The 27700-nt window shown below is 50.8% G+C and overlaps 1 protein-coding gene across 1 annotated transcript; it reads right to left on the bottom strand.

Annotated features, from left to right (window-relative positions):
- Positions 1 to 17: 17 nt before the first annotated feature.
- LOC125684277 (A-kinase anchor protein 8-like) lies at positions 18 to 27700 on the bottom strand. Its single transcript, XM_048926300.1, is given in 16 exon segments — positions 18 to 1249; positions 1371 to 1403; positions 1496 to 4863; positions 5140 to 5235; positions 5549 to 5679; positions 7041 to 7173; positions 7253 to 7394; positions 8482 to 8590; positions 9232 to 9268; positions 9546 to 9601; positions 9683 to 9803; positions 10195 to 10678; positions 12451 to 12685; positions 13088 to 13120; positions 14317 to 14374; positions 27551 to 27700. Coding segments are annotated over 14 exon segments (2319 nt in total). The 3' UTR covers positions 18 to 1249; positions 1371 to 1403; positions 1496 to 4329.

Raw genomic sequence — 27700 nt, 5'->3', positions numbered from 1 at the left:
TAAAGGTCACAGAACCACGGAACCCTAGAAATGGTTGGGATGGAAAGGTCCTTGAAGGTCACAGAACCATGGAACCCCAGAACTGCTTGGGTTGGAATGGTCCTTGAAGGTCACAGAACCACGGAACACTAGAACTGGTTGGGTTGGAATGGTCATCAAAGGTCATAGAACCATGACACCTTAGAAATAGTTGGGTTGGAATGATCCTTAAAGATGACAGAACCATGGAACACTAGAAAATGTTGGGTTGGAATGGTCCTTAAAGGTCATAGAACCACAGAACCCCAGAATTGCTTGCGTTGGAAAGGTCTTTAATGGTTACAGAATCATGGAACCCCAAAACTGTTTGCGATGGAATGGTCCTTGAAGGTCACAGAACCATGGAACCCTAGAAAAGGTTGGGTTGGAATGGTTTTTAAAAGGCCACAGAACTATGGAACCCTAGAAATATTAGGGTTGGAATGGTCGATAAAGGTCAAACAACCATGGAACCCCAGATCTGCTTGGATCGGAAAGGAACTTAAAGGTCACAGAACCATGGAACCCTAGAACCAGTTGGATTGGAATGGTCCCTAAGTGTCACAGAGCCATTGAACCCCAGAACTGGTTGGGTTGGAATGGTCCTTAAAGGTCACAGAACCATGGAACCCCAGATGTGGTTGGGTTGGACCTGATCTGAAAGGTCACAGAACCATGGAACCCCAGATGTGGTTGGGTTGGACCTGATCTGAAAGGTCACAGAACCATGGAACCCGAAAACTGGTCGGGTTGGAACGGTCCTTAAAGGTTAAAAAAATACTGAATCCTAGAACTGCTTGGGTTGGAATGGTCCTTAAACGTCACAAAGCCCCAAAACCCTAAAAATGCCTGGGTGGAAATGCGTCCTTACAGTTCACAGAGCCACGGAATCCTTGAACTGGTTGGGTTGAAAAGTTGCAGGAGCATAGGACAGCTTGTGTTGGAAGGGTCCTTTGAGATCATGGCATGATGAAATTAGTCGGAAGGTCCTTAAAAGTCACAGAACCATGAAATCACAAAATGGATGGGTTGGAAAGTTCCTTAAGCATTACAGAATCATAGAGTGATAGAATGGTTTGGAGTGGAAGGGTCCTTGAAGGTCACAGAATGGTTTGGGTTTGAAGGGACCTCTGACCTTGTGCAGCCTTCCCCATGTCTGCCCTGGGGCTCTCACAGTGGGACTGCCAACTCTGCCACGAGGACCCCTCATAGTTCTCCTTTGCCGCCATGCCTACAATAGAACCGACAGCAGTTAGAGCTGCTGCCTTGCTGCGCCATCTTCCCTCTTTGTCTGCTCCCAGACAGCGGCTTGGGGGCTTTTTTTTGGGATGGCAGCTCCGTGTAGCACCCACCTTGCCAGCTTGTCGCACCCGCTGCGTAGGTACCTGAGGGAAAGAAGAAAGATGGATTCAGCTCCGAGAGATATTTCCCCACTTGTTTGTTTGTTTAATGCATATATCAATGTAAAGCAATTCACCTTGTGTGTTGGTGGCTCCAGTACTCCAGGAGCCATAACCTGCAAGAAGAACACAAAGTAAGGAAGCTGGTTTCAGGATACGGTGTTTTTCCAACACGGTTTCACTTTCTGCCCTTAATTACCTTAAAACCAATCAGAAAACAAAGCCCAGCTCAACCCTTTCCCTGGGGAACACCTACTCAAAGAGCTGCATGAGATCCGTGCTACCCTAGTGACAGTTATGAACAACCCAGTGTCAGCAGTGTCTTATCAGCAGGCATCTCCCAAGAAGAAAACTCATGAAACATTTGGGAAATAAAAGGCAATTTTTACACCCAGAGCATCACTGACCCCTTCATAAAATGATCTACAGAGTGCATCACAGGGGGCAGAGCGTGAGGTGGATTTTGAGGCCAAAACGCCTGGCTTTAGGTCAGATGTGCCACAGCTATCCCATGGGATGGCTGAGTTGAAGAGCCCTTAAAAATCACAGAACCAAAGAACGACAGAATGGGTTGGAAGGGGCCTGTGATCTTTAAAGATCACAGAATCACAGAATGCTTGGGGTGGGAGGGTCTTTGAAGATCGCAGAACCACAGAATGGGTTGGGTTGGAAAGGTCCTTAAAGATCAGAAAATCACAGAATGAGTTGGGTTGGAAGGGTCTTTGAAGATCACAGAACTGCACCATCACAGCACGACTCAGGTTGGAAGGGTCCTTAAAGATCACAGAACCACAGAATGGGCCGGAAAGGTCCTTGAAAGTCATAAAACCACAGTGCCACAGAATGGTTGGATATAAAGGGGTCTCAAAGCTCAACAGAATGATCGGGTTGGAAGGGTCCTGAAAGATCAAAGTACGAGTTGGGCTGGAAAGGTCCTTGAAGGCAATAAAACCTTCCCTCCTCACATCAAACCTAAATCCCCACTTTCTGAGCTTAACGCCCTTCTCCCCCAACCCACCACTCCCTGCCCGCGCACATTTCCCTCTCCCCCATTTTACGAGGTCACCTCACGCACTGGGGGTCGCGGTGGCGGCGGAAGCTGCGGTTGCTATGGAGCTGCGGCCTGCTCCTGCTGCGCAGCCCTGAGGCAGCAGAGTGACACCGTAACCTCTGACCCCTGACCTCAGCCCTAAGCGTGACCCCGTCCCTCTGCTGCTCCTCGAGGAGCTGCGATTAACATGGAAAGGGGAATTCAGTTCGATTCTGGGGGGAAAAGAGCAACAACAAAGGGGAAAACAGAGGGGAAAATGGGGGAAAAGGAAGAAGAATAAGGAATAGTGAAGGAAAAACGGAGACAGTAGAGGGGAAAAGTGAAGGAAAAGGAGAGGAAAATGGGAAAGGGATGAAATATGAAGGGGAAAAAGAAGAGATAAATAAACAGGAGGGAAAAATAAGGAAAAATGAAGAAATGAGTGGGAAAAATGGAGAAAGGCGAGGAAACGGGAAGAGAAAAATGAGGAAATCTGAGGAGAAAGTGAAGGAAAGTGAAGGGAAAGTTGGGAGAAATGAGAAAGGAAAATAAATGGGGGAAAAATGAGGAAACGTGAAGGAAAAATGGGAAAAGGTGAAAAAAGAGGAGAAACGGGAAGAAAAATGTGGGGAAAGTGGAGGAGTGTAAGGAGAGAGATAAAGGAGAGTGAGGACAAAAGAGGGAAATGTGACCCAAAAACGGCATTACGAAGGGAAAAATGAGGAAATATGAGGAGGAAATGTGGTGCTTGAGGGAGAACAAATTCCACAGAACGTCCTGCAACGTGTCTGCAGCACAGCAATGGTTGGTGCATTAAGGAGCAAGGCTTCACTTGAAAAGCCTCGAAACCTTAACAGCAGCTGCAGCAATGCCCTAATTAGGAGAGATTTAATTGTGGATTGAGCACTTCTTGCTGATGGAACGCTTGTGTCATGTCCTGCCCATGAAGGGTTGGAAGAGTCCTTAAGAATCATGAAATAAATTGGGAAGGGATCTTAGAGATGATGGAATGGTTGGAAGGGTCAGAAAATCACAGAGCCGTGGGATCAGAAGGGTCCTTGAAGGTCAAAGAACCAGAGAACGGGTTATGCTGGAAGGGTCCTTAACGCTCACAGCAGCACAGAACGGCAATCAAACCTCATCCCAGAGGCAGATCTGCACTCCGGGTGATGACACTTCAGGGGCAGCAGAGCTGTGCTGAGCCTCCACCTCCTCCCAGCTCTGAAATGAAGGCAGAGTCGGGGCAGTCGCAGGTAGTCCTTTATCTCCACCCACCACAACATCCACCTCCAAGGGAAAGCATTTCACAAACACCACAAACGTTGACACCACTGAAAACTTTCGCTCCGCATTAAAACATCGGGGAGGAAATATTACAGTCACACGGAGACGACGCAGAACCTCACAGCGTGCGTCGCAGGAATGGACGCCCTGCGAGGGAACTTCTGCTGGCTCCAGGCGGACAGGCTGAGGGGACAAACCACATCTTCATTAAATATAGAAAATGTGTCCGGGGGAAGAGAGAAGAGCTCTCCTTCGCCAGGCGGTGACGATGTGCTGGTTGGTACACATGCTCAGAGAAGTTCTCCTAGTACAAAGGCATCTAAAAAACCAGACCACACAAAACCTAGCTACTCAAATGAAGATTTGGTAAAAAAAAAAAAAAACAAACCAAAACAAAAACAAAACAGAACAAAAAAATAAAATAAGAATCTATTTTCCCCCATCACTTTACAGGTAAAGGCTTCCACTACCTACACGGGTTTAGTGGAACGGTAATTCAACGTGTGCTATGAAATTCACAGATACAGTTACGCTTCTTTCCAATGTTCTTAAAAAAAAGATGCCAGTTCTTTCACGTCAGCTTTTCCATCCAATGTTTTATGCCTCCTCCTCAGGAGCAGCAGCCGTTTCTTCACTCTCCTCCTCCTCCTCTTCACCTTCTGCTGGCTGCTGCTCTTCATCCTCGGGCAGCGACTCCCCAGCAGGCTGCCAGCTCTCCTCCTCCTCCTCCCCCCCTCTGCTCCCTGCACCCAGCTCCACTTCTTGTGCTTCTGCCTGGGCCTCAGTTTCCCTCTTTGTCCCTTTTTCTTCTTCCTCCTCATTTTCATTTCCTTCTGGGTTCTCCTTGGGATTGTTGCTTTCATCTTCCAGATTTCCTTCCTCTTTGTTTCCACCGTCTAAAATTTCTTCCTCTTTATTCTCACTGTCTAAATTCTCTTCCTCCTTGTTCTCATCGCCCACGTTTTCCTCCTTGTTCTCATCATCCCCATTCTCTTCTTCCAGATGCTCCTCCTCGTCCTTGTTTTCGTCTCCTCCTTCTGCTGTCCCTTCCTCCACGTTCCCAGCCGCTCCCCCTTCTCCCTCCTCGTGCTCCTCTTTTTCTTCGGGGTCATCTGTGAAAGGATTCTCACCCTGCAACAGAAGGCAAACATTTCCCTGCTGATAAACCCGTAACTTCACACCAGGTCACAGCAGCTGTGTGCAAACACAAGTTTCAGCTTTAAACTCGCCGTAGATCTGCGCAAACCACGCAGCTCTCGGGCTCTGGGGCTGCTTCCACCCACAAGCAGCACCACACAGAGCAGAAGAACCCGCCATCAGCAACGAGGGACCCAAAGGTGTTACCAAAATGCACCGAAATGCCAAAGCTCAGCTATGGGCAGAACCACAGCCGCTCTGCACACCCACCTTCAGGTACCGCTCCAGCTTCTTACTGATCAGCTTGTTGTTCAGAATGCTCCTGGCCACTACCAGGGAGGATTTCTTGGACTGCTCCATCATGGCCTGCGTGGGGTACAGAAATAAACACGCGTTTTGTCCACCTGAGGCATCTCGTGCTCAGAAGGAACAGCGGGGCTTTGCTGAAGCTGCTTCCATCAACGCCTTGCCCTGTTTCACAGAGCTGACGGGGGACCCTCAGAACTCAGCGCTGCCTCTTTGCAAACAGCACCGAAAGGTGAAGAAAAACATTTCCCCCCATTTTCAGGAGGCCCCTGAGCCAACAAATCCACATTGCTGCTGTTGTTGTGGCTGGAGCCTCCTCCCCAAAAATATAAATAAAAAGGGATTCCCAGGGCAGGAAGGAGGCAGCACTCACCCTGCGGTTGTGGTTGTGGTCGAGAGACTTCAGGTGCTTCTGGATGATGCCGTACTGCATGGGGATGAAGAGGTCGCAGGCAGCGCAGTGAGCGGCCTCCACCTTCTTGATGAAGTGCTCCATACCGATGTCTGGAAGATTGGAACAAGGTGAGCCCCACGTGCATCACCTTCCTACCAAAAATTCACTTCATAGTGCGTCAGGAGTCTCCCCAAGGGGCAGAACGGGGGCTGAGGGGAAGGAGAAGCAAACACAGGGGATAACGCGAGGGTTTCAACCTTCAGGTTGGGTTGGAAGGGTCCCTGAAGATCACAGAACCATAAAGTGAAAGAATGGTTTGGGGTGGAAGGGTCTGTGAAGGTCACAGAACATGACGTGATAGAATGGATTGGTCTGGGAGGTGCTTGAAGATCACTGAATGGCTTGGGCTGGAAGGGTCCTGAAAGATCATAGAATTGGTTGGGCTGGAAGGGTCCCGAAAGATCATAGAATTGGTTGGGCTGGAAGGGCCCTGAAAGATCATAGAACGGGTTGGGCTGGAAGGGCCCTGAAAGATCATAGAATGGGTTGGGCTGGAAGGGCCCTGAAAGATCATAGAATCAGTTGGGCTGGAAGGGTCCTGAAAGATCATAGAATGGGTTGGGCTGGAAGGGTCCTGAAAGATCATAGAATGGGTTGGGCTGGAAGGGTCCTGAAAGATCATAGAATTGTTGGGCTGGAAGGGTCCTGAAAGATCATAGAATCAGTTGGGCTGGAAGGGCCCTGAAAGATCATAGAATCAGTTGGGCTGGAAGGGTCCTGAAAGATCATAGAATGGGTTGGGCTGGAAGGGTCCTGAAAGATCATAGAATGGGTTGGGCTGGAAGGGTCCTGAAAGATCATAGAATCAGTTGGGCTGGAAGGGTCCTGAAAGATCATAGAATTGTTGGGCTGGAAGGGTCCTGAAAGATCATAGAATCAGTTGGGCTGGAAGGGTCCTGAAAGATCATAGAATCGGTTGGGCTGGAAGGGTCCTGAAAGATCATAGAATCAGTTGGGTTGGAAGGGTCCTGAAAGATCATAGAATCGGTTGGGCTGGAAGGGTCCTGAAAGATCATAGAATCAATTGGGCTGGAAGGGTCCTGAAAGATCATAGAATCAGTTGGGCTGGAAGGGTCCTGAAAGTTCATAGAATCAGTTGGGCTGGAAGGGTCCTGAAAGATCATAGAATCAGTTGGGCTGGAAGGGTCCTGAAAGATCATAGAATCAGTTGGGCTGGAAGGGTCCTGAAAGATCACAGAGCTATGGAAAGTTTGGTTGGAAGGAACCTTAATCCAGAATTTTCTTCTAAGGCCGGTAAATACTGGATAAATGTTGTTCTACCATTTTAACTTTCTCATTTGAAACTACATTCAAGCTCCATTTTCATGCCACGTTCATAACCATCAAACGCTCCATCGGTGAGCCACAGCAAAGCTAATTAATCACCAATCAGAAAGGGGTGAGAGCTCACCTTGTGTGAGATCCTGGTCCCTGTAGATCTGCTGGATAACGGCGTTGATGTCCTCAATTGCTTTATGGCGCTCTTCAGTTTTCCTCGTTTTATTGGCAATGTATTCCCGGAAGGCAAGAGTGAGGAGTAGCAGCTGTGGAAATAAAAACCAAAGCAACACAAAAATCACCCAAACCTCATTCATAGAGGATCAAAACTTCAGCAGCGCTCACCTGCAGGAAGTCAGCAGTCTGCTGGGGCAGCTTGGTTCCAACTAACATGAAGTGCTCCTTGTGGAATTTGCTCTCCAGGTGGCTGTTCATCTCGTCGTCGTAGAAGGTGCGATATTTGCACAGGGAGCAAATGTACTGGATCCTGCTGGGACAGCGGGTGTGAGCGGGAGGGACGCCCAGTGCAGGCTTCCATCCCACAACCCAAATGCTGGGGGGCAATGCAGACAAACGGCGGAGCGGGGAACCCAGCAGAGGGGAAAGGGGCTGAGGTTGTGCTCAGATGCTGGGATTCTCCACAAAGCAGAGGAGCAGAGGGGATCTCCAGAGCTCAGCCTCAGTCCAACCCCCCTACAGCGGGTTTCCCCTACGCAGGAAAGCGTTCCCATCTTTAAAAACACTACAGAGAGCTTCCCAATAAAGAAATCCAGCTCGTACTCAAAGAGGTCAGACTGGAAACAAATGCTAACAGTAAGGAGCAGCTCGGGGCGGATGGCACACCACAAAACTTGAGGCCAAATTCTTTTAAACCTTTGCAGACCTTAAAAATTCTTTTATCATTAAAGTGAAGCTGTAACTACGAATTAAGACGATTCTCCCTGTCTTGGCTGGGAGAAAGGGACAGAATTCCACTGAGGGAAGGCGGCCTCGCTTCCTCCTGGAGGACAACTGCACTCAAGGAGCTTTGAAGCTTAAGAACAAGTTCTTTGCCAAGTGACATTTTTTGCACAAATCCCCACTTTTTGAGGCAAGAGTCGGTGTTGTTTGCAGGTGGAAGTGGCAATACTTTGTTGAGAAAAGGCTCTGGTTCAACAACACCCCGTGCACCTCGTGAGTTTTACGCTGACAATATCTGCCCCTTCCCAATTTCTGTGGCAGCCACTATTTCCCTTTTAGAGTTACTTTGAAACCTGAGCTCTGCGACGAGTGCCGCTCACTAACAGAAAGCAGAGCTGCCTACAGCTCTCCCCCAACCCCATTAAGTGGGGATCCCCATCTGTGGGATGTGCCCTGGAGATTTGCCCATTTCTCCATCAGCGCTGGCTGCACGTCGCCAACTCGAGTTTGCCCCCAGCAGCAACGCATCCAAATATTCAGCACCAGGAGATGGGCAGGAGCAAACACAGCACTGGGAGAACTGAGGAACAAAGAAAGGACACAGCCTGCAACCATCGCACTCCTCCCCGAGGAGGAAGCAGCATTGCTCAGTGAAACAAAACGAGAGCCGTTACCTTTCCACCATGCGATCTCGGTGCCTCTTCTTTTGCCTCTCTTGAGTTTTCTTGCCCGCCTGTAATTTGCGTTTGATTTGACTGATCTCTTCTTGAATTGTTAAAGCACCTAAGTGTTTAAAGCAGGTTGCATTTCAGGGCGCTACTTGAGGACAGCACCTGATTCAAGAGAATTGCCCTGGACAAGATCAGTGCTTGGCCCGAAATTGCTTGGCAGAGGGACGCTGGAGTCGAGGAGCTGCTCCCTCCAGGCAGGGACAAACGAACCTCGGATTTAGGATCCCTGTTGGGGGATGTGGCACACAAACACACTCAAGATGGTTTCCCGACTCTTTGTTTTAGTGAGTGCTCACCGCTTCCGGTTGCAGAAGGCTTTCAATCAATTCGTTACAGATTTGCTTGGGTAAGGGGCACTAATTGTCACCACCTTTACTTCAAAGAATCAGCTGGGGTTGCACAGCTCCTTAAAGATCCCACAACCACAGGATGGGTTGGATGGGTCCTTAAAGATGATAGAATCATGGGATGGGCTGGGTTGGAAGGGGCCTTAAATATCACAAAGCTGTAAAATGGTTGGGTTGGAAACTGACTCCAACAGTCTGAATAAACCAGAGATTCAGCCTTCCATCTCTCTCCTGCCACGTCAGAGCCCTCTGCTGCTGCTGGGCACCACTCCGTGTGCACATTCAGAGCACACACCATCCCTCTGCTCCCTCTTCTGTGAGCTGCTATGCACGCACACCAACTTACCTTTCTCTGAGTCTCGACCTTCTTCATCTTCCCCTTCCTAAAATGCAAGATGGGGACGTTAAGGCCAGCCGGAATCACGCATCAGCCATCACCACTGGACTTCGTGGCCACGAGGGCTGCTGGCTCAACTGTTGACCACTGGAAGCCCAGGTTCACCCCTGCAGAGCTCCTCCAGCTCCCAGCCAGTGCTGATGTGTGTGGCCACTCCTCCCCAGGTGCAGGACTCTGCCCCTGCCCTCACTGCACTGCTCTGCCTCCAATTAAAACTGACATTCTTAATTACGAGGAGCTACAACTTTTCAAGAGTCACTTACGCCTCTGGAGCCTTCTTTCTCCTCTTTTTCTCCCAATTCTCCTTCGGTTCCTTCCTCTGAAAGGAACGGCACGGTCAGAACCCAGCTGAGGTCCCACTGCCACCTAGCAAAGCCCCTTTGGGGACCTCTGCCCTCACCGTTGTCAGAGTCCGATTCGGAGCCATCTGTCTTCGCCGCCTTGCTGTCGGGTTAATCTGAGCTGCTGGTTTGCTTCCTCTTCTTTCCGGTGAGGTCCTTCTTCATTTTCTTTTTCTGAGGCTGCAAGAGGAGAGAAAGGTTCATCACCACTGCGAGGGCGGTGCTCTCCTCACACAGCACTGCTTTGTCCCACCAGTTTCTCGTCAGCACGGTCCATCAGGCAGGACACAACCCGCCACCTCTACAAAACAGGAGATGAGGTAAAAAACGACAGTGATGTTCTCCTACCGTTAGGAAAGAAATGTTTTCAGATTAAAGCACTGCACATACGAACGCTCCTCGGTCTGTCCTTAGGAGATATACACTATAAAGTCAAGCCAGCAACGTGTGGAACTACACTGACCGCCTCCCAGCGCGTGCTTTGGAGCCTTTTGTAGGTCAACCATTTCCCTACAGGGCTGCATAACATCCACTCGAGTTAAACGAGTTGGGAGGATGCACAAGTACTCACTTTAAAGTCCGAATCCCACATTTTCCAGTTTCTCCTCATCCTCTGCTTCATCATGCCTCCTCCGAAGCGCACGTTCCCCGAAAATCCTCGCATCCCTTGGAACGCGCCGAGCTCTGGGATGATGTTGTGGGAGAAGAGGGAAGGCAGGCGGGAGGAGCCGTGGGGGCCGAGGCCTCGCGGCGCGTCGCTCCACTGCCCGCCCATGCGCCCCGAGTACGGTGAAGCCATGGCTCTGGTGTTGCGCCCGTCCCGCGCCCAGTTCTGACCCCGTTGGCCAAAGCCATCCCGTGCCCTGTGCTGGTACTGGTCCCTGCGGGTCCCATAGAAGCTGTCGTAGTGACTTTCATAGTGGTCGTCGTAGTGACCGTCGTAGTGACTGTCGTAGGCGTTGTCGTTCTCGTTCTCGTTGTAGTCGTAACCGGAGCGGTACATGTCCCGGTCATTCAGCGAGGACCTCGAGTCGTAGGATTCGTATGAGTCGTACCTGTGGAGAGAGAAGGGTCAGCAGCATGCCTGTAGGTCCAAGAAGGCCAATGGTGGCCAACAGCGTGACCATGGACTGAGAGCATTGCCAAGAAGGCCAACGGTGGCCAACAGAGTGACCATGGACTGAGAGCATTGCCAAGAAGGCCAACAGTGGCCAACAGAGTGACCACAGACTGAGAGCATTGCCAAAAAGGCCAATGGTGGCCAACAGGGCTCCCTCACAGCCATGAAAGCCAACAGTGGCCAACAGAGTGTCCTCATAGCCAAGAAGGCCAATGATGTCCTCTGCTCTCCACAAGTCTCTTCCAACTCTGCTGGTTCTGGGATTCTGGGACAGTGTTGGCACTGTGTTAGAGCCCAGCAGAGGTTAAACCAACAAAATGCTTCAAAATGGGTTTTTATTGGTATTTTAAACACTTCAGCGTATCACTGAGCGTGGGATTGTTTCCACTCTGTGGGACGAGGGCTAGCATAAGGCACAGCTGCAATGTCCCTGTCCACCTCCACACAGGGTGGAAGAACCAAAGCCCCATCGACATGGAAAAAAAACAAAGAAACCGAGCCCTCAAACCCCTCATTGCTTTGCGAGTGCCCAGGATGCCCTAAAAGACCCCGAAACACCAAGAGGAGCCCACATTATCAGCTGTGTGGGGACACAGCCCAGCTGGAGCTCCTGTCCCCATTCCTGGACATCTGGGGACACCTGTGCACACCCACTTTTACCAGGCAGAAAGCTGACACTGGCAGCAATTTGTTTTGGGTCATGTTTTAACGGGTTACTTTTCCCTCCAGGAAAAGAATTTGGAGTTGTTGATCTTTAAGAACCTTTCCAACCCAACCATGCTGTGATTCCATAGTTCTATGACCTTTAAGGACCCTTCCAACCCAACCATGCTGTGATTCCATAGTTCTATGACCTTTAAGGACCCTTCCAACCCAACCACGCTGTGATTCCATAGTTCTATGACCTTCAAGGACCTTTCCAACCCAACCATGCTGTGATTCCATAGTTCTATGACCTTCAAGGACCCTTCCAACCCAACCATGCTGTGATTCCATAGTTCTATGACCTTTAAGGACCCTTCCAACCCAACCACGCTGTGATTCCATAGTTCTATGACCTTTAAGGACCCTTCCAACCCAACCACGCTGTGATTCCATAGTTCTATGACCTTCAAGGACCTTTCCAACCCAACCACGCTGTGATTCCATAGTTCTATGACCTTCAAGGACCTTTCCAACCCAACCACACTGTGATTCCATAGTTCTATGACCTTTAAGGACCCTTCCAACCCAACCACGCTGTGATTCCATAGTTCTATGACCTTTAAGGACCCTTCCAACCCAACCATGCTGTGATTCCATAGTTCTATGACCTTCAAGGACCCTTCCAACCCAACCACGCTGTGATTCCATAGTTCTATGACCTTCAAGGACCCTTCCAACCCAACCATGCTGTGATTCCATAGTTCTATGACCTTTAAGGATAATTTCAACCCAACCTTGCTGTGATTCCATTTTTAAAAACCCTTCCAACTCAACCATTCTACCATTCCATGGTTCCATGATCTTTAAGGACGAGTCCAACCCAACCATGCTGTGATTCCATGGTTCTCTGACCTTCAAGGACTCTTCCAACTCAATTATTCTAGGATTTCACAACCCTATTATCTTTAAGAACTCTCCCAACCCAACCATTCTATTGTTCCAGAATCTTTAAAGTCCCTTCCAACCCAACCTATCCAATCATTCCATGGTTTTCCCACTCACCGATCCCCGCCGGAGCCGTAGTGCCTGCCCTGCATGCTGTCAGCATCCAGGTGGGACACCACGTCCAGGCGCTGGTTCATTTTGGCAATGACGGCGTCGGCACTGCCAGCACCATCTGGGTTCATGTCCATGTCCGAGTTGCCCATATCCCACGAGTTGGAGGCAGCCATGCCGTAGCCATAGCTGCCCGAGTTGTCCTGCCCGTAGCCATAGCCGCAGTTGTAGCTCTCATACCCTGCAAGAACAAAACAGAGAGCTCTCATTCCTGGCGATCTGTCGCAGGTAATATTTAATTCAAGCTAAGGTGCATGGGTGAACGAATGCACAGCCTCTAAAATCAGCCTCGCTGGGTAACGCCAAAACCCATGGGAGGCCATTTTCCAGCCTTCACCCAGCAGCAGTATCAAGATGGGCTGGAACAGAAAAACCCGAATCCTCGGCCGTGTGGCCCTTCTGAAAAAACTGGGGAAGGAAGTTGTTAACATCTCAACAAGGTTTTACAATAAAAGAAAGTGGTTGCAAAAAAAAACCCTAAAAATAAAAGAAGAGGGAATGCAGACTCTGCACTGTATCCTTCAGGAGCTGAAGCTAACGAACCTGTCTGTCAGGAACCCGCTCGAGCTGGCAGCATACTTGCCTCTGTTTGTCCCAGAGTTCCAGTCTCCATAACCTGAAAAAGCAGACAGAAGAAGCAGTCAGAGCCATGCTTCTCATAGGGGGCTTTGTTTACCACCACAAAGGAGCAACACCCCAAAAGAAAGAAATGGTGGCAAATCCAATCTGCAAACAGAATCACAGAATCACAGGGGTTGGAAGGGAGCTGCAGAGCTCATGGAGTCCAACCCCCCGCCCCAGCCGTTCCTACAGCAGGTCGCACAAGTCAGCATCCAGGCAGGTCTGGAACATCTGCAGAGCAGGAGACTCCACCACCTCCATGGGCAGCCTGTTCCAGTGAACAGCGGGACCCATAGAGACACGTTGGGACCCATAGACTCCCCCTCCTCCCTGCAGCCTGTTCCAGTGCTCTGTCACCCTCACTGCACAGCCGTTCCTTTGCACATTGGTGCAGAACTTCCTATGCTGCAGTTTCCGGCCGTTTCCCCTCGTCCTGTCTCCACTCACCACTGAAAAGAGTCCGGCTTCGCCATTCTTCCCCCCACACCAGATATTTACATACCTGGATCAGGTCCCCTCTCAGTCTTCTTTTCTCAAGGCTGAACAGACCCAGTTCACTCAGCCTTTCCTCATAGCAGAGATGCTCCAGGCCCCTCACCATCTTGGTGGCCTCTTCCCAAGAGCTCCCTGTCTGTTTTGTGCTGGGCAGCCCAGAACTGGATGCAGTGCTGCAGATGAGGCCTCAGCAGGGCAGAGCAGAGGGGGAGGATCGCCTCCCTCTACCTGCTGGCCATGCAATGCACCCCAGGATGCCATGTTGGCCAGCAGGGCACACTGCTGCCCCATGGCAACCGGCCGCCCCCAGGTCCCTCTCCGCAGAGCTCCCCTCCAGCAGCTCATCCCCCAACCTGTACTGGTGCATGCAACTATTCCTCCCCAGATGCAAGACTCCACACTTGCTGTTGTTAAACCTCATCTGGTTTCTTCCTGCCCAGCTCTCAGCCTGTCCAGCTCTCGCTGAATGGCAGCACGGCCTTCAGACGTGTCTGCACCACCAGTTGGGAGGATTCTTGTCCACCAGGTTCTCACTGCTGGCCACCCCTGGCCTTCTTGCCCACGAGGACCCACTGCTGGCCCACGGACAACCTGCTGGCCTTCAGACAATGCAGATTTTTTCCCTGAATGAGGTCCCTGTTCTTTCTTTCAGCTTCCATTTCTGCCACGCCACACCGTGACACAGCGGTGTCCTACCCGCAAGTGCCAACTCTTTTGGTTTCACACAGAAAATTGGGAGCAGGAGGCACCAGACCTCCAAGACAAGGGAGCAGAAAGCGGTTCAGGTGCATACAACCCCACTATGGAGCATTTTGCAGGTAAAGAATTGGAGAATGAAATCAGGACCTGGCATTCTTTGTGAGACAACATCTCTCCGGCCTTGAAAGAACCCCAAGAAAGTCCAAAACGAGCTCCCAAAAGAAGCTCTGAAAAGAGTCCCAAAAGGAGACTGCAAAGTGCTGCAAAGGACCCCTGGGATCCCAGCAAAGCTCCAGGAAGGGCCACCAAAGGAGACCCCAAAGAGCTGCAATGGAGAACCAAATGAGCCCCCAAAAGAACCCCAAAAGGAGAACCAAAGAACCCCAAAAGGAGTTCCAAAAGGAGCCTCAAGATCCCAACGAAGCACCAAAAGCACAAAAACGAGCCCAAAACCCTAAAGAGCACCACAGGAGCCACCAAAAGGAGCTCCAAAAAGAGCCCCAAAAGATCCCCCAAAAAAACTCTAAGGAGAGCCCAAAGGAACCACAAAGAGCCCCCAAGGAGCCTCAGGATCCCAATAAAGCTCCAAGAAGAGCCCCCAAAATGAGACCCAAATGGGGATCCCAAAGAACTCCAATGGAGAACCAAAGGAGCCACCAAAAGAGCCCCAAAAGGAGAACCAAAGGAGCCTCAGAGTCCCAAGACCCCAGTTGAGCTCCAAGAAGAGCCCCAGAACATCCCCAGAAGGTGAACCCGAATCCCAGTGCTCACAACCCCCCCCTCGGAGGCTTGGCAATAGGACTGCCATCCACAGGAGGGGCCGTAAGGAGGATCTGGGGAACTACAGGCCTGTCAGCCTGACCTCAGCACCAGGGAAGGTTACGGAGCAAATCGTTTTGGGTGAGATCAACCGCACAGCATGAAAGGTTCATGAAAGGCAGGTTGTGCTCGACCGACCTCATCTCCTTCTACGGCTGGGTGACCGGACTGGTAGATGAGGGAAAGGCTGTTCACAGAATCACAGAATTGCAAGGTTGGAAACGACCTGCAAGATCATCCAGTCCAACCTCTCCCATTCCTATCAGTACCACAAGCACTAACCCACATCTCGTAGCTCCTCATCCAGGCGCCTCTTGAACGCTGCCAGGGACGGCGACTCCACCACCTCCCTGGGCAGCCATTGCACTGCCTGACCACCCTCTGAGAGAAAAAGTTTCTCCTCATGTCCAACCTAAACCTCCTCTGGTACAACTTCTGGATGTTTCCTCGGGTCCTACTATTTGCCTGGGAGAAGAGGCCAGACCCTTTTGCACCACAGCCTCCCTTCAGGAAGTTGTAGAGTGCTATGAGGCCTCCCCTGAGCTCCTCTTCTGCACACTGAACAATCCCAGCTCCCTCAGCCGCGCCTCATAAGACTTGTGCTCCAGACCCCTTACCATTTCATTGCCCTTCTCTGCACACGTTCCAGGGCCTCCATGTCTTTCTTGTAGTGAGGGGCCCAAAACTGAACACAGCACTCGAGGTGCGGCCTCACCAGTGCTGAGTACAGGGGATGCTCACCTCCCTGCTCCTGCTGGCCACACCATTTCTAATGCAGGCCAGGATGCCGTCGGCCCTCTGTGTCCCCTCCTCTGTGCCTGTGTCCCCACCTGGGCACACTGTGGGCTCATGTTCAGCCGAGCACCAACCAACACCCCCAGCTCCCTTTCCTCTTCACAGTCATCCAACCACTCATCCCCAAGCCTGTAACGCTGCATGGGGTTGTTGTGGCCAAAGTGCAGAACCCGACACTCGGCCTTGTTGAACCTCATCCCATTCACCTCGGCCCAGCGATCCAGCTTATCTACATCCCTCTGCAGGGCCTCCCTGCCCTCAGGCAGATCGACACAACCTCCCATGCACACCTACTTGAGGTTCTTTCATCTCAAGAATCAAGCCTTGGATCTTTTTTTCCCTTTCAGGTCTCAATTTCACGCATCTTTACTCAAACACCAACCCCTGAAGTTTCCTAACAAAACGTTCACTTACTGCACCTTCCAGCAGCACGTTGCCCAGCACAGAGCTGCTGCTTTTTCAAAGCTGATCCAGAACTCCTATTTCAACTCACAAACATCCCAAAAGCTCTTTCACCCTTTCTTCCTTGCTTGCGATAACACCCCCAAGATCCATCACCACAGATTCACTACTTTCCATCTTTCATATTTCTGCTTTTTAAAACGCATTCACCTCCCAAGCTTTTTAAAAATCGCTTCATCGTTGTGGAGCGAAACGTTTTACCTCTCCAGACACACAAACCAGCCTAAGTTTGCAGATTTTTAAACAATTATTATTTATTTATTGTGACAGCAGTAGAAGTTTTAACTGACTTTTTATCCCTTCTACTCCTCAGCCCCCGATTCCTGCTTTTAACTGTGAGGAAATCAAAATAATCACCACTGTTACTGGAACAAATGGTGCACAACAACCCTGGCAGCTCGCTCTTATAAAATCAGCACCGAGTTACAATGCTTTAAAACTAAACGCTGTTTAAAATTATTTCTAAGCAGTATTTTTATGACATTTCCAAAATAGTTCTCGTCCTTATAGAAAAAAATATATATATATTTATATTTGTTTCATGGCCACAGTGACGCTCGGAGACAGAATTTCACATTTTTGCATGATCTTTAGATACACAAGCATGGCTGTACGCTGCTAGGTTTTGTTAGTCTCTATCCAAACCACATTATTAAGGTGGCAGGGCATTAAGAATGATGCACACATAACAGATTTCTTCAATTCCACTTCTCATGCCCACTACCAGTATGTTTTATGCTATACCCATTGAAATGAGTCTTCAAATAATGTTTTCCTGTCAGATGGGCTCTAGGGAGACAAGAAGGGCAGTAAGGTGACAAACTGCAGGACAGGCTGCTTGGGGAGATTGCAAGGCAGTTGCTAAGGTATGCAGGGAGGAAGTTAGGAAGGCCAAAGCCCAACTTGAACTCAGACTGGCCACCGCAGTAAGAGAATAAGAAATCCTTTTATAAACCTATCAGTGGTAAGAGAAGAACCAAGGAGAATTTCCACCCTTCTCTTGATGCAGCGGGGCATGTGAGCACTGAGGATAAGCAGAAGGCTGAGGTCCTCAATGCCTTCTTTACACCTGCCTGTAAAAGGCAGATCAGTGATCATCAGGGCACTTTATGCCCCAATCTGCAGTCTGGGATGCTACCCAGAACGCAGCCCAGGGATGCAGGAGGAGACAGTCAGCGAGCTCCTCCTCCATCTGGACTGTCACAAGCCCATGGGACCAGACGGGCTCCGTCCTGGGCTGCTGAGGGAGCTGGTGGGGGTGCCAGCAAGATGCCAGCAAGTCCTCTCTGATGCTTTCAGTGCTCAGCAAAATGAAAAACCAGAGAAACCGTTCTCTACTCTGGAGAGTTCCAAAGCTTTTTGACCTGGGGTGAAACTTGGGTACCTCACATTATTTTTTCCAACTGTTAGTACTGCTATCCTTTTTTATGTGCATATTAAATATTTTCATGTTTGTCAATAGTTCTTGAGATCCTAGAGAAAAGAAACAAAGGGCATTCTTATTTCTCCTATCCCTTGGCTACTACTTTGTGCTCCTCCATGGCAGTGACACTACTAGCATATTCATTATTGTTTCTGTTTTCAAGAAATATTTTTTTCCGTGTAATTAATTTGAAAATTAGTGATGGACAAACCTCAAGCTTTCGAGAGGACTGAACTGGTCACGAAATGCACCCAGAAGCTCAGAGGCTTATCAAAGCTCATCTGAGAATTTCCAAAGGTCTCTGCTCCAGACAGAGGCACAGAAACCCGTTGGCTCAGGACTGCCATCACTGGCTGGGCTCGCCTCTCTCCCTGCTCCTCACCCAACATCCAGGACTGGTTTTTACGATGTCCCTGCTGAAGAGCACACAAGGTACGCAAGCACACCGCTCGCCCTAGGAAAAACATGGCTCCTAGGCACCTGCACTGCAAGCCTATAAACAGACGTCCACGTCTCACAGGAATCAGAAAAGCTTAAACCATACCTGAGGCCCCTGTTTAGCAGTAATGGTTTGCTGAACTTGGGCTCACAATATGATTCCAACTCGTCACCTTCCTGCCTTCCAACTGCCTTCACCGTGCTTTGAAGCTAAGGGCATTAAGGCACTGGATCTTATGTAACAGCATCTGCTTCATCACACGCAGAGGAAGGAGTGTCTCAGTAACGTACATCACACACCAGCCAGGCTGCTAAGGACCGGTAACTCTTCTGGGACAGCTTCATCAAAACCTTTCTGGATTAGCCTTGCTATCACCCAGAACTCGTCCCATTACTGCTTTGAGGGGTCAGAGCCTGAACTCTACTAAAAGGCCACCTGTCATCATGAAATCAGGCACACCTGATACAACCACACCACTAAGGCTGCTCTGCTCAACTTCACTGGTTCCCAGTGCTCACTTAAAAAATAAAATCCACCGCAAGTATCAAACACCAACACGTTTCTCAGTATCTGAACATCCCTGTCTCGTCCATCTCTGGCCAGCAGGACTAAATTCAAAGCACTGCAAGCCACCATTCCACACAAGTAGCTGTGTTTAATCCTGCAGATCAGAGCTCAATAAACACTGGCTCAGCACAAGTCACTCACAGAGAACAGGGGCTCTGCTACCACCAGCGCCTGCTGTACATCAGGAAGGAAAACGAACCGAGGAAAATGAACACAGCAGCATACAACTAAGAGCTCCTCGTGATTGTCAGCACTGAAAGGAAAGCAGGCTGAAGGAAAACCTCAGGTAAATCCATACAGGACAGCAAACAGGGAGGACAAAGGACAGGGACTGATCCTGAACTGAACGCATTAGAGAACAAGAGCCTTGAGAGGAGTAATTGGCTATGCAGGTGAACAATATGCACATCTGAAATGGTGATTTCTTCAGAAGACTCCAGGGTGTTCCTCATCAAGACAAAGGACAGTACATAAAAATATCAGGATGGACATAAGTTGAAAATTCTTTCCAGCTGGCCTGGCATCCTGGGGCAAGCTGAAGACTAGACAGGGCACCAACACAGAAGGAGAACTAACAGCACAGGGGGTGCCACAGAGAAACTGGAAAGTGACCAAATCTCTGCTCAGACAGAAACTGCTGTGTGAGGTAGAAAGCTGAGGGTGATACCTGCTGCCAATGAGGAGCACAGTGGAAGGACAGGACGGATGCCACCTGCAGCACAGACATTCACACCAGGGGCGCAGCGCAGAGCTACGATCCCAAAGCCATTATAAGGTTTGATTTAACAGTGCTGTGTGGGACGATTCAACTGCTTCAAGCTCAAACAAGCTGCAAGTGACTGATTAATCCATACATCTCAGTGACCTCAAAACCTGACGTCTTGGAAAAAACAAACAGAACAGACCATCTCAAATAGCAGATAATCTACAGAACTTAATCCAGCAGGCAGTCCTGTGGCCAAATTCTGTGCTGGCAGCAGAGTCTTTTTATGACCATTAGGAACATTCCCAGTTACAGAGCTACCACAGCTTGGGCACTAAATACACAGAGCTACCTGGGAGAATAGAAAATAAAGAAGCAACTTACCCTCCCCTTATCCAACTCCGCTCTCACATTTAGAAGTGAAACTACAAGTTCAAATGCCAGGAAAAAAATAAGGGTAAAAAAAAAATCACCTGGTATTTTCCAGGCAAATCACCAAGATCATGGAATCACAGAACATCCCCAGTTGTAAGGGATCCACAAGGATCATCAAGTCCAACCTGATGCTCCAGGAAGGACAACCCAAACGCAGATGGTCTTTAAGCTGCAGCAGCTCAGGACCAGGCCCACAGCCCTGAGGAGCCCGGCCACAACCACTGGTATCAGATACAGCAAGCACAGCGAGCAGGCAGGTAGGCACAGCAAGCAGCAAAGACCAACCTGAGAGGGGGCCTGCCTACAGAAATCAACCCGGGGCCTGCCTACACAAAGCCCACACCTTTCACTCCAATAAAGCTCCACCATTTTGACAGCCAAAACACAAACTGCCATTTCACTTCTCATGGCTTTTCCCTGAACTCCCAAACAGTTACTTCACGTCCCCAATCGCACTGCAACTGCTCATAATCAATAATCTAGATTATATCTTTCACAACATAAGCAGCTCGCTTCTGCTTGGTGGCAATGACGTCCATTCCCTTTGCATCCCTTCATGTGAGGAAAATCACAGCCGGCTTTCTGACAGCCTCCTGCGTGATTCCCCCAAAAGCACCCAGCACTTCTTCTGAAGAGTGAAAGAAAGGAAGGTTCATGGAAACGGGCACACAAGGCTTGCAAGAGATGCAGTGCTGCAGATCAGAGACAGGACCATCACAGTGCAAAACACAGCTTATCACTAAAGGAAACATTTGAGAGCATTTTCACAACTCCTGCATGAGCTGTAATGGTTCAGCATATCCAGCTTTCTTATTGTTCAGTTGGAGAAGGCAGATGCTCTCACACATCAATCAGCAAGCACTTGGATGAGCCAGCCCTCTGCTTTTCACGACACACATGGTTACTGCCGGCTCTGACAGCTTACCAGGAGATGCTTCAGTTCATCAACGTGGACTTCATTCCTTCCATCAGCAGCTGCTCCTGAACTGACCTTCATTCATACAGCGACACCACCAACTTCCAGCACGAGCTGACCTGCAAAACAGAGAAAAGAGAGCAGGATGACAACCAACACAGAGATAACACGTTTTAATATTCACAAACAAAAGAAGCAATAGCAATACAGAAGGGCAGCTGCAGCAACACAGCAGTACATAAAGAAATGAAAACCTGGCCCAGCCCTGGAGCGGAGCAGCCCGGCCCCAGAGCCCCCACCTCCAGATGCCTCATTCAGCAGAGATCCATCATCTCAGCAACCACCCACTACCCAACCCGCCAGCGTTCCTGTGATCTGCCATCAGCTGACGAGACAGAAGTAAGATCACCATGATCTTCCAAGCCACGAGATGGGCCAGGACACCACAAGAGGATTCACAGTACTTTAGTTGGGGCCTCATGAAGGCAGAGTAGAGAAGGATGATCGCCTCCCTGCTGCCCACCGCTCTTTTGTTGCAGTCCACAATACTGTTGGCTTTCTGGGCTACCAGCACACACTGCTGACACAGGTGAAGCTTTTTGTCTCCCAGGGAAGCCCAAGAGCTTCTTGGCAGGGCTGCTGTTGAGGAGTTTTCCCACCATTTGGTAGTCGTGCTCTGGAATCCTGCCTTCAGGCATGAAAGCCAGGGAAGCGTTGCTGGTGAAAACAGAGGCAAAGAAGCCGTGAGGTACATCAGCCCTCTCTGCTCCTGTGCTTATTAACACAACAGTAGGCCCGCACCACCCCTGTCTACACCTTTACTTGTAAGGAAACTCTATCAGCTGGAGCCTTCACACTCCTCTGTGAGTATCAGGTCCATGTCAGGTGAAAGCAGCCAAAGCTGCCCTGACTATCACAGCCCTGACCAGCTCCCTGTAGGCCAGTGTGAGACCCAGCTGAGCATCACCTGTGTTTCCCCCCAGCAGCTGTGTGAAGAAGTTGGCTGAACTCGGTGGCCTGTTGTTCTGCTTGGCCAGAGAATGCCAGGGCAATTGCAGCTCCCATAGGCAGCTGCTCATTGATCTGCAGACACCTCAGATTGCTGACAAAAGGCTTCTGCCTGCTCTCCTTGATCAAGCAGTTGGGAAGCAGCCTGATCAAGACCACACAACAGTTAAGGATGCTATCCTTAATAGCTCAAGTGACCAAAATGAGAGAATCTTTTTCATGGTGTACTGCATGTGAGTCGTAGGCTCATTCACTTCTGGACACTTAAAGATACAGTTTGCTGCCCCTTGGCAGTCCTAACATCTTTAAACAGGCTTACAGAAACTTCCCAAGGGAACGAGTGGCAGCCCACAAGTCCCGTCCCATTAAAGCACGTCCAGTTTAAAACCTAGCACGCACCAGATGTTCCAGCTCCTGTGATACTGCTGGGTGCAGTTTGCTTCAGTGCAGAGCTGCAGTTACACCTCGCTAAGCACCAGGCCCCCCAAACCCAGTACTGAGTCTCAGTGCAAGCAGTGGATAACAGTGCTCACAGAAACCAGGGGCAAGAATTTAAGAGGAAAGGCAAACTATTCCTCAGCTGTAAACTGGCTGTTCTCTTCCATGCCTGAACATTTCATATACTAACGTGGCCAGTCAACATCCCTCAAGACTAAGCTTTTCACTGCCCAGATCTTGCCTCCAAGATACAGTTCTGCTCCAATATGGGTGGAAACAGATGGAGAAGCTCAAACTGGGAACTGGGGATCAGGTCCCAAATGATTCCTGAGGAAGCTCTCTAGCTACACAGCGCAGTATCAGCACCTTAACTTCCATGTGTCTAAAAGGCTACAATTCAATTAGTGCAGCAAATCCTTCCCTTTTCTGATAACCTTCCCTAGCCCAGCACCTACACATAGCCACCACAGGAAAGCAAGAACATCCCTAAGAAATCTTATCTACTGAAGAGGGGGCTAGCAAACAAAAAAATGTGAAAGAAAGCAGCCTCCAAGGTACACAGGCCACAGAAACTAAAAGCAAAGGGCCCAAAGCACAGCACTTGCCATCAGCCTCCATTAGCAGCAAAGCAGGGTTTGGGAAAACAAGGCCTCTTCAGAGCTGCTGCAGGGCAAGGATGAAATCCCAGAATTAAAAACAAAATCCCCACACACACATGGATATTCAGAGGCAATTACATTTCAGCTTACAGTCAGCCCACACGCATCTCACTGCAGCAGCTCTTAGAGCAATCTTGTTCACAACTGGAAATGGATTACATCATCACAGCTCCACCATCCACATCATGCAGAGCAAACTGCCAAACACAGAATCACAAAATGGTTCTTGGAAGGTACCCAACTTCAGCGTAAGGATCTGACCTATTTTATTACTGAATTATTGCTCTCACACAAGTTTCCATCACAGATATCCATCAGTGCTGACATTGTTACACCAGTGAGGTATTCTCAGATATGTATACTCTTCTTCCCCATCTTAAAGACGCATTGAGCAGATTTGCCCCTCCGGGTACCTCCTGATGGCTGCATTCCCCACCCAGGAAGACCCAACAGAGGCCCACAAGCAAGGCTGGCCAGTGGAGCAATGTGCCAGCCCCACGGCCCCGGCACAGCCCCTCTGGGGGGTGTCTCAGCACTCACTGTGCCCACAATGAAGCCTGCAAGTGCCTCTTTCCCAGCTTTCACTCCAAAGGCAACCATCCCATCACGTCTCTGCTGGCCAAGGAGAAGCTGCTGGCCCAGGTGAGTGAGGCAGAGTCCTGCCACTGCCACTAACATCACTGCCTGGAGGGCAATGGGGCGGCGAGCAGAACTCACCCCAACCCAGAGCCCAGCCGGCTGGCAGCCAACCCCCACTTCAAGGAGCAGAGGAGCCTGGAGACACAAGGATTGAAGGATGCATCCAGGGGAGGCTGCAGTGAGGCAGGACCCATTGCAGTGCTCCCCTGGCAGGACAGACAGCCTTACCCAAGAGCTGAGCATGGGGGCCCTGCACCCGCTGTCTTCACCGGCTTCTTTCACGCATACTGCAATCAGCTGCTGAAACACATCAGCTGCCACCCCTCTGGGGGATACTTCTCCAACTTGAAGGATTTCCTGGAACCACAACCCGAGGACATGGAGGACGACTGGGAGCAGCCCAAGACCTGTAAACCAAAGCGTGGAGCAGAGAGAGCCCGCAGCCAGCCACCTCTGCTGCTGTCAAAGCCTGCTGGCTGCCCCCTGCAGAGGTTTTCTTGCTAGAGATGCTGTGCCCCTGGGCAATTTTGTAGAGCCAGTGCAGACACACAGTGGATCTTCCCACCTGGCCATGCTGTGCCCAGGATGTCCTGCAGCTCCCTGGCACAAAGCCCCTGCTCCCTCCTACAAAACCATGCCATTTTAGTTCTCAAGTATGCTGCCTTATAGCAGGGGCTACTGAGGTTATAAAGGGCTCAGGGCAGCAGCAAGCATCCATGGGAAGCACACTGGCTGCTCCAAAAGGGGTGCTGGAGAGCAGCATCCAAAACATCCTCCAGTGTGCACAGCAGAAAGGCATTACACGTGTGGCAGTGTCCAGGCACATTTTGCCCCAAGAGCCCTGACACCAAAATGCACAAAAGTGACTCCAGCACATGAGCGAGGACGTGGTCACAGGGCTCAAGTCGTTCCTCAGAGACTGTGAGCAAGGGCAGGAGAGCAAAATGAGAGACACCATGATCCTCAGGGTATCTCAGCCTCGCAGAGAAATTGTGACTACAAGCCTTGGAGATACAGCTGGGCTGCTTAAGAACACTGAGCATCCACAGCTGACCCACACCTCGATGAGTCGAGTCCACAGCTGATGTCCACAGCTCCCTCAGATGCTAGAGTCAAGCTCAGGCTCACCCAGGCTGTGTCTATCCCTGAACTGCTCCCTTTTGCAGTGAAAGCTGGCAGAGCTGGGCCCATGGCCACCTCGTGAGCTGGTCACAGGGTCCCTCAGTCAAGCACAGGGCAGGAAGGAAGCTGAGACCCTTATAAGACCTCTATAGCTGAGACACCTACAGGTCATTTCCAACCTTGTGATTCAGTCAGTTCCTTGCTGCTCACTCCCATCAGAAAGGTCCACGCACTCCTTGGGAAGCACAATGCCACCTGGGGAAAAGAGAAAGCAGGAACAGGCCATGCAGGTGGCTATCACCCAGCAGAAGGCCAGATCCTTCCGCCTGATATCTACTCCTCTTTCCAGTCCTGATGTGGCCCAGAGGATGCACAAGTATCGGTGCTTAGCAGCAGGACTCAGGGAAGGATCTGCAGAATCGGAGCCGATTCAGCTCTCCAGCCTGGCAAAGGAGCAGAGCCGTAGGGCTGCCATGAGCTGCAGGACTGCCCTGCTGTCATTGGGGTGGTGGACCTGAAACCAGCTGGCTGGCAAAGTCCCGTCTTGCTGACTTCTCCACAGAACCCCAGGGAAAGAGAGACAGGCCCTGGGCTGAGAAGGGCTTGGGATACCGGTCCAGGAAAAGGACGCAGCTCACAATCGTTACTCAGCATCTCCACAGGACCACTACTTACCATCAGGATGCTGTGAAGTCCAGTGCACAAGGCAGCGGTGAGACAGGGAGGTCACAGCAAGTCCCCCAAAAGCTGGGCAACACCTGCAGGTGGCACATGGACAGTGCAGGAAGGGAGGTGCAGTGGAATTGCCAGGTCACAGCCTGAACCACTGCGTGAGCACACGAGTACCTCGAGCGGGGAGCCTTCCTCTCTCTCCATCTCAGCAGTGCTCCCAGCAGCACACACACAGTCAGTCTGCACAGCTCTCCCCCGCCACCCCTCAGCCCCCTCTCACCTTTCAGCACACCGCAGTTCAAACACAGAAGGCTGCATTCCTCAGCTCACTGCTTTCTGCCAAACTGTAGCTGGGAGGTATGAGTCGATTCCTCTTTCTTTGATACCCTGTTCTATAGCTCCTCTATCTCAAATAAAGGCTCTGTCATCGCCTTGTTTGCTTTACAGATGGGAAGGGGCAGAGGACGTCTGTAACAATCAGAATGATCGGTGCAGTGGAAGGAGGTGTAACCACAAAGGGACTGGCACAACAGATGGTGTTACAAAGACAAAGGAAAAGTGCTCACCTGTCCCTGAAGATCCAGGCTCACAGGGAAAACTCCACAAGGGAGGGATCTCCAACCAGAGATCCTTGCCCACTGCAGAGTCAGCCCTTCAGTGAGGTCTCAGAGAGGTGCAGCCAGGCTCCACTCATTCCATCATACAACTGAACTGCCCTCACCTGGGCTCCCAGGGCTGACTGGCTCCTTTCCCCAGATGCTCCATCAGTCGTTCAGGCCCTGACTCAACACTCACCAGACAGCATTTCTCAACAAATAACAGCCAAAGCGGGAAATGGTTATTTCCCTGCTCTCTTCCAACTGCCCGTAACAATCCCACCTCCGCTGTGCTGGTTGGCAGAGCTGACAACAGGATCTCCTCACGAGCCAGCAGGATGAGGAAGTGAGCAGAGTTTTTGGAAATGGGCCTGCTGTCAGAGTGGGAGGATGGGCCTGCCCCAGCACCATGCATTTCCACCACACGACACGGGCGGTGGCAAAGGCGTTGGAGTCAGCGGAGAGCTGGTGGAGGAGAAGCTTGGATGCCTGGCAGTTTGAAGGGACATGAGGTAGCTGCACCCATCACAGCCATGGGCAGCGCAGACAGATGGCCATCAGACATGACGTACAGGGTCTTCATGACTGGAGCTTCAGGGGATGGCCGTGGTCACTGTGGAGAAGGGAAGAGTGTGGTCAGCAATTGTGGAGACAGGGCACCTACCATGGGCAGCAGCCCCTACTTCTGTAGGGGTTCCAGGCTGCACAAAACACCCTTTGTCTCATTTGCTCTTCAGAGTGACTCAAAATCGAACCCCAGCACTGTCACAGCCTGGGCAGAGCACAGTAAAGGAACCCAAAACCTGTCAGCTCCCTTCCCAGACCCCTCACATCACTCAAAGACCTCTCTCTCCCTTCAGCAATCCCACCCTCTCCCCAGGGGGCTGGGACCAAAGGGCTCTTCCTTGGTCAAGAACTCTCCATCCAACTCCCAGAGCTCTCCCACAGCTCCGGCACCTTCAGCTTTGTCATACCAGCACTGAAGTGCACGCAACCATCTGCCACAGCTTCGCAAGAAGGCACAACTCCCTGCTGAATTACCTGATGGGCCACGTATGTCAGACCAACAGAAAGAAAAGAAGAACAAACAACTGAGAGATGGAGAAAAAGGCCCTTAATAAACCAAGGACCTTGGGGCTCTCTCATCTTCTTCACTGGGACAGGCAGACCCTTGGGAAGGAAGGGCTCTGGGCTGCAAAAAGCCCATCAATACAGTCACTGATCCTGGGGATGGGAAACGACGGGGATGGGAAGGCTGTCTGGGTACGAAAAGGCAAAGCATGGCAAGCCGGGGGGAAAGGGGCTGAGCCCAACGGTCACAGAACCCCCGTGGGGGGAGGGGCTCCCCCAACTGCCACTCTCCAGCTGTCATGGCAGGTAAGGCAGCAGCTCCCCCTGCTCTGACGCTCCAGCTGACCCCAGCACCCCACATCTCACCCCTGTGACCCCACAGCTCAGCCCAGAGCCGCAGAAAACACCCCTGTGACCCAGATCTCACCCCAGCACCCCAGATCCCACTCCTGTGACCTGGATCTCACCCCAATGCCCCGGGTCTCAGCCCAACGCCCCGTCTGGCATTTCCCCACAGAGAGATTCCCTCGAGCGCTGACGGTGCCTCTGACACCCGACGCCACTTTCTTGGACGCGACTGTGCCACCACCGGACCCCGCCTGGATGCAGCCCACCAT

This window comes from Lagopus muta, chromosome 24 (genome assembly GCF_023343835.1).
Source record: "Lagopus muta isolate bLagMut1 chromosome 24, bLagMut1 primary, whole genome shotgun sequence".
NCBI classification, from domain to species: domain Eukaryota; kingdom Metazoa; phylum Chordata; class Aves; order Galliformes; family Phasianidae; genus Lagopus; species Lagopus muta.
This window is presented reverse-complemented; position numbering and strand designations above follow the sequence as displayed.